The sequence below is a fragment of the Physcomitrium patens genome, chromosome 8, assembly GCF_059467195.1.
Source record: "Physcomitrium patens ecotype Gransden chromosome 8, ASM5946719v1, whole genome shotgun sequence".
NCBI classification, from domain to species: Eukaryota; Viridiplantae; Streptophyta; class Bryopsida; order Funariales; family Funariaceae; genus Physcomitrium; species Physcomitrium patens.
The window spans coordinates 4,088,829-4,095,775 of NC_143417.1; the positions used below are offsets into that span (position 1 = coordinate 4,088,829).

The 6,947-nt window shown below is 38.2% G+C and overlaps 1 protein-coding gene across 2 annotated transcripts; it reads right to left on the reverse strand.

Moving 5' to 3' along the window:
- Positions 1-488: 488 nt before the first annotated feature.
- LOC112286128 (alpha-1,6-mannosyl-glycoprotein 2-beta-N-acetylglucosaminyltransferase) lies at positions 489-2,875 on the reverse strand. 2 transcript variants are annotated; one of them, XM_024527748.3, is made up of 3 exons: positions 2,653-2,875; positions 2,257-2,349; positions 489-2,030 (listed from the first exon to the last, which is right to left on the reverse strand). In XM_024527748.3, the coding sequence occupies exons 1-3, from the start codon at positions 2,713-2,715 to the stop codon at positions 1,200-1,202; spliced, it is 987 nt and encodes a 328-aa protein (XP_024383516.1). In that variant the 5' UTR covers positions 2,716-2,875; the 3' UTR covers positions 489-1,199. The 2 variants fall into 2 exon arrangements, with proteins under 2 accessions (XP_024383516.1, XP_024383515.1); XM_024527747.3 differs by having other exon boundaries at positions 2,257-2,872.
- Positions 2,876-6,947: the final 4,072 nt, after the last annotated feature.

A 6,947-nucleotide genomic window follows, 5' to 3' on the forward strand; every position in this document is an offset into this window, starting at 1 on the left:
AGTTATTTGAATTACATGTGTTGTATAAATGTTCATAGAATATTTTGATATGTAATAGAACATAAATTTAGACAGTATCAAAAATTGGTACAATAAAATAATTAAAACTAAAATAAAATACTTTTTTAACAAAATGATTGTATATATATATATATATATATATATATTAAACCTAAATTAATGTGTAGATATAGACTTGAAAACTAGAAAACCCATTAACACAGCAATGTATGATTTGCAATCTTGCATGCAACTTAAAATCTATCACACAATTCTTTGTTGATAATGTATGTGAACGTCTTAGGTCAAGAGATTAATCTATTGCCCTGGACACAAATCACTTCATCAAGTATACAATACATCAACATTACAATAAGTTTAAGTAGCAGCATTTTACTCCTAAAGATACAAAATTTCACAATTACAAGTCATATAGTAACATGAGTAGAATAGCACGAGCTCAAGACCAGTTTTATCAAGCTAATAACTTACACAGAAAAATGCAAGATCTGTAAAATTCTTTGAACAAAACCTACAAAAACTGAAAAGAGTAGGTTGACATGATGGAATTCTTAGACGCCTCCAAGGACTACACGTCTATTCTAGTGTGCCCCTCCTCTTTCGGATGACTAAAAAATGGCTGTGCAACCAATTCAGACTGGCCACCACCTCATTTAAAAACTATCTAGAAAACTGTGTTGCTCAGGTCATTCCACAGGTACTGTAATAATGCCATAATCCATAAAAATGACAACATTGTGCACCCAGGAACCATGTCTAGTTTATGTAATTGTTGGTTTTCACAAAACCAATCCTCTACATCACATCCACAGTTTCTGCCAAAAACGAAGCCCAAGTCACATTGTCTGCTATCAGAACCTTCTATCAGGCAGTGTCAACCTTCTATCAATGATGCCGTGAGTTAGAAATTGGGATGCCATGTCCAGGTACCCCTGGATCGCCACACTCCAGGCCTTCATACTCCACAACCAGGGCAGACCTGCAAACGGGGCATCACACTTTTTGCGCACTTCCCCTCGGCTTCTTCAAACCTCTGCGATGGTCAGCGAATGGTCAGCGCAACCACACGCTACGTAACAACGCACATACTCAGACCAAGATGGGGATGCGGATTCCATGTGTGCAGTGTCGACTGTTATGAACTGTTTCGGAGTTCACATGTCTCTCATGGTCAGCGGCTATAGCGATAGTGGCTTCTCGTACATGGAAGAAAAGCAGAGGCAAAGGTGCCGGTCCCTCTTATCACCCCATCCACCCCACCCTTCGAAGCCAGACGAGTATCCTTTGATGCTATACTTGTGCACACGCCATCTGTGGTTTATATTGGGCACCATATCGGCACGCTCTACGAATCCAAACTCTATGTTTGAATCCCTGCATCCAGAGGGCCCGGACTGGTTGTACCCCTCGTGAAGTCCACATCTGCCGAAGTGAATTGCACTGGAGCGAGGTCCACGCAGTGTATACAAAGCGCTGCCGAAAGTCGGATACACCCTGGACCACATCGTAATGTCCCAGTTGTAATCGTCAAATAAACAAAATTGTTTTGCTTGGGCGTGGATTCGTTCCCACACTGTGCGGTTGAAAGTGTAGCCTACATTGCCCACTTTCTCAGCGTAGAGTTTGCGAGAGCCCTCTCCCCGCGACGTCACATCCAGCGGCGCAGCATTAACCGCAATACAATAAGGGCACTTCTTCTCCTTCAGATTAACCAGAATTTGTATGTTGCGGTATGCGTTTGGCAACACATAGTGATCCTCCTCTATGAACATGATGTGTCCATTGAACCCCTTCATTTCCGTCAATCCATCCCATATGGTGTTCATCATCCACCACCAGTGGTGCTTCAATGACACAATTCGAACACTCCGATGGTTTCCATACTGGTCGGGGTTTCCTGTGCAGCCCAGCTTCTCTGCATTGTCGTCGTTCTTGCAATCTTGTGGCGATTCTCCTGGAAACTCGTCCGGGAACAAATGAGGAGACCATGGGGCAAATATTTGTTTAACCTGGTGATTTGTAAATCAAAACATCATATACCCATAGTGATCCTCCTCTAGAGGGTTTCATGCCAGAATCACAATCTAGACAGTCCGACTGAAAGGTTTTCTTGTGAAGCAATGCCCTGTCAAACCTACCAATGCTGCGAAAGTCGGAGCGTTCAGCAATCTATTAAAGTTCTTTAGTCAGCAGCAATGAAAGGTATTAAAGAGAAAGGAAAATGATGGAACAGACCTGGCAGAAGCGTATCGACTCCACAATGGAATTCATGTCCTCATAAAATCCGTCATGGCTGATAATCAATAGCGTCTCGTTGATTCCGTGAACCTTAGACAGCCCAGAAATCACAAGCTTCAGATAATGGGGCCGGTAATGTACATACAAAACGATTACGATGCGATCGTCCCGGAGCGAGGGGAACAAGTCGATGTTCCGTGGGGGCAGAGCATTTCGAATCAACAACTCTTTAGCCAGATCATTCGGTAAAGGGAGAAGAATGCCTCTCATCCGAAGCGCATCTACATCAACAACAGCAGGCGCCCCGAAAGGACCGACGCCATCAAACTGAATGTAGAGGTGTGGCACCGCTAGAAAGACGAAAAACAGCAAGGCAAAAATCTGGGACAGCACCAGCAATCCTAGTTTGCGCCCTCCGCAGCCAGTCAAACTTGCGCCGCTCGAATCCCCCATCATCAATACAGCTCTTCATCGCCCTTCGCCCTCACCCATCAATACAATCCTGAATAGAATCGTACTCTACTAAAAGTAGACCCTATGAAACCATTCTCCGACTCACCAAAACACGCCATCAAGTTCACAAGCTAAAACCATCGTAACCCAAGCTCCTTCTCACAACAATCAAACACCCAAAAAAAACACACCTTTCTAATCAAAATCGGTGGGTCGGGCCTCGGTGCAGGTCCCCTTCCAATTTCAGCATCACCCTGCCCACGTGAAGAACGTTATAAAGGTGGTGCGGCGATGGATTATACCCGTCGGCTGGTGATATATACCCTGTTTGTCTTCGACCACGGTATCTCTAAGCGGGTGTCCTCTATCTTATCCGGGTATGAATCCACGGGTATCGACGCTTCCCCCCCACCCATTTGGTGAGTTAGCCTACGTAGAGTGCAAAGGCAAATGAGTTCTAAGAAAATTCTATTCTGGATTCGTGGATGTGTTGTTAATAGTGTTTGAGGTTTAAATGGCGTGATATTTTGAGGATGAGAATCCCCTCTTGGGGTAAAAAATATACATATAGGTTGCCCATTTGAAAAACAGTGTTGCAAAGTGTGTAGGAGTTTTGAACAGAGGCCTCCAAGGGTGAGTTGGAGCACTGAATGTGGACAACTAACCTCCTGTTGTATTCCCAATGTTTAGCTTGTGATAATATGGTTCCCACTTGTTTGCATTCCAAACAAACATAGAGCCAAAGTCCACAATCTACACATGTTTATATATATCAAAATCAAAAATCTTTTCATCACCGATTTTATAGTTTGAAAATGAGTTTAAGAAGTCATGTGCAGAAAAGATGAAATTGAATGCTTGTTTTCTTATTTATTTATTTTTTAAAAAATTTACATATCAAGAATAATATTGCTCTTTTGAATTTGTATTAGATCCACCTTCACACATAAGTTTTATGATAGTTTAAAAAAGTGTGTTATAATTACTAAAAATATTTATTGATTTTATATTATTATAAATAAATATGTATATATAGATATACATAAATAATTTTTAAGATCAAATTATAAGTTAGTATGTTTAAACTTATATTTAAAAAAATTATTTGGTCTATATCAAGGATATCTACAAAATTTAGACTTTCAAATAATAAATTTTCTTCAGTTAAAGAAAAACCTTTGCAAAACTTTTAGATTATGGCTTTTTAAAGTGGGCTTTTAGATATAAGTACCTACTAAAGAAATAATATTTTTATTATTTTTATAAAGAGTTATTAAAGCCACATCAAATATTATTAAAGCCACACACATCTTTTTCGCTCTTTCCATCTCATGATTGATTTTGTCTATCCTCCATCTCCATTCCATGTTTCTAGTTCCTTGCTTATAGTTCATTGTTTTGATTCTCTTCCCTTGTTTCTTATCGATAGTCCTCATTTTCTTCTTTCATAATTTGTGCCAACTGCTTGTTAATTTCTTTGAGCCAAGTATTGATGTTCGAAAAGGAGATATTTAAATACTATTAGGATTATCTAGATACTTCTAGTGTATGTTACCTAGATCAATAAAGAATAGGAATTAGTTTCTTAGCAATGTGACCCTGTGAAGAGGTCCCGCAAAAGATTACCAAATATAATATGGTGAATTAGTTGTCAAAGAGTATAAGTTTCACTTTCAATTTTTGATGGTAGGCAAATGAAAAAGAAAGTTGGTCTTATACCAATAAGCATAATGTTGCAACAAGTTCTAAGAACTAGTAATCATTTTTAGCAAGGAACAATGGCCTTGGTATTGTGAAGCCATTCTTTTATTTTTTTGGAATGTAGGGTGGAGAGAAGTGTTTTCCAAGGTTATTCAAGCTTTTCTTGATTAACTATAATTATAATTGCTACTTTGATCAATATCTATTACAAGCTCTAGTAAAATTTTTAATAAATTTGGAAGAAATGTAGGACGTATTTTTAGTGTAGATTGAGAAGTCATAACATCTTAAGTCAAAATATAAAAATAGAAATAATCAATATATTATGATATAGAGGACTTGAAAGAAATGAAGACAAAATATGCTAGTTTATATTAATTGCATGTGAAGAACACTAGAAGACAAGAAATGAGAGACAAAATAGGAATTTGGAGGAATTTAAGATAAGAAAAGAAAATGAAAATGGAAGAGGGGATTTGAGACAAAAAACAATAATAAGAGAGAAGATTTGAAACACAAGATATAGAACAAACAAAGAAAATAGGAATATGGAATAAAGAATTAAGATGGAGATGGTGTCAAGGATATGAAGTGAAAGATGGATAAACTTGTGAAATCCATGTCAAAAGAAAAATAACAAAATAGAAACAAAGAATTATGTATATTGAAAGGAAATTAGAATGGCTATTGCTAAAAAAAAAAAAAAAAAAAAACTAGAAATTCTTGAATCTAGACTAAAAACAAGAAAGGAATTGATAAGAGTGAAGAAGACTTCACTCTTACTTCTATATATACTATCTACCTAGGATCTATGTGACAACATTCTATAGGACTTTCAAAAATATGTTGACTTTGCATAACATGTTGTCGTGTTGTAACATGACTATATGGTGAAAGATGATAATATGGATCTTATTATAGAAGAGCCAAGTTAAAATAAAAAGTAGAAAAATATGGATAAAAGATAAGAAGGTGTCAAAGACAAGAACTCGATGAAAAAATAGTTCAGACAAGTAAGCCTTCACTCAAAGAAAAGTAAAAAAATATGAATAATAAGTATGTATATTGAAAAGAGAAATTAGAATGGCTATTGCCAAAAGACAAGAAAACTAGAGACCCTTGAAACTAGACTAGAAGCAAGAAAGGAGTTGACAAGAGTGAAGAAGCCTTCACTCTTGTCTCTATATATACTATCTAACTAGGGGCTACGTGGCGACGTTCTATAGGACCTCCAATATGTGTTGACTTTGTAGGACACATGCCTTGACTTACAAGGCAAGTTTTTCTACGTGTGGGCCACATAGTTAGCTTGATCTTCAAGCTAACAACATGTGTGGCACATGGCCAACTTTTTGACCACGTTTCTAATCCAAAAATTCAATTAAAGACACCTATGAAGTCAAAGCAGCGTCTAGGAAGTTTCTAGGAAGCTTCTATATTAAATATTATAGAATTAACTTACTTTTACCTACTTTTACTTACTTCTATTTATTTCTATATGTAATTATTAGCTTACATGATTATGGCCGTGACATTACCCCCCTTTCTAGAGATGAGTTCCACGAGGAGCGGTCATCATATGTTGAGGAAATCTATGATGCGACGAATTGTATTCGCCACATACTCTGATCTCTATTCTCTTTGAAGATGATTGATAGGGCCTCTCAACCATCGGTAGTGTCCCATACCAGGGCGGGAAGACCACCCAGTTATTTGATCATTGTTGAGGCCTTCGTAACTTCCTTCGAATAGAATATTCGGAACACCATCACGAGTTGTTCCTACCTCTAGCAAAATCACCAAACATCGAGACTCCCTTCCCAAATCGTGATACCAAACGCGTTGTATCTCACCATCTATTCGAGGAAGAACATGTCGTTCTTGAAGATCTTCATCTCGATTGCGTCGTCTTGAAGGTTGTGACAATCGTAATGTCTCGTCCGGCAGGTCAGCAAACAAAGGTTCTTGAGTTGAATCCACTGGTTGTTGGCTCTCCATCTAATTAGCATCACAAATGCAAAGAAGTTACAAACAAAGATAGGAAATTGAATGTTATCTTGCCTCAATCTTGTCTCTTTTATACGAGAGATTTTCATCTTGGTTTTGATGGATGTCGTTGATGAAAAACTTCGACTTTAGCTGATGCATTTCCTAGATTCCTGGATGGCTCCCATGTGCGTTCACTAATATCATATCCGCGCCAATGAACAAAATATTCCAGCTTATTTCGGCGCCGCCTTGAGTCTAATATCTCTTCCACCTCAAATTCTTCATTATTATCTACTTCTATAGGAGGCGGTGGCATTTGTCTTCTTCCTTGTATATCCACTGTCTTATATGGTTCAAGAAGAGACACGTGGAATACAGGATGGATCTTCATTGACTCCGGTAGATGTAACCGATATGCAACTGGGTTGATCTGTTCAGAAACAGAAAAGGGGCCAAGCCTACGATAGTCCAACTTGTCATAAGGTCGAGTAGTCTTGATATTGCGACGAAGTAGCCATACCTTATCACCCACGTTGAGTTGTGGT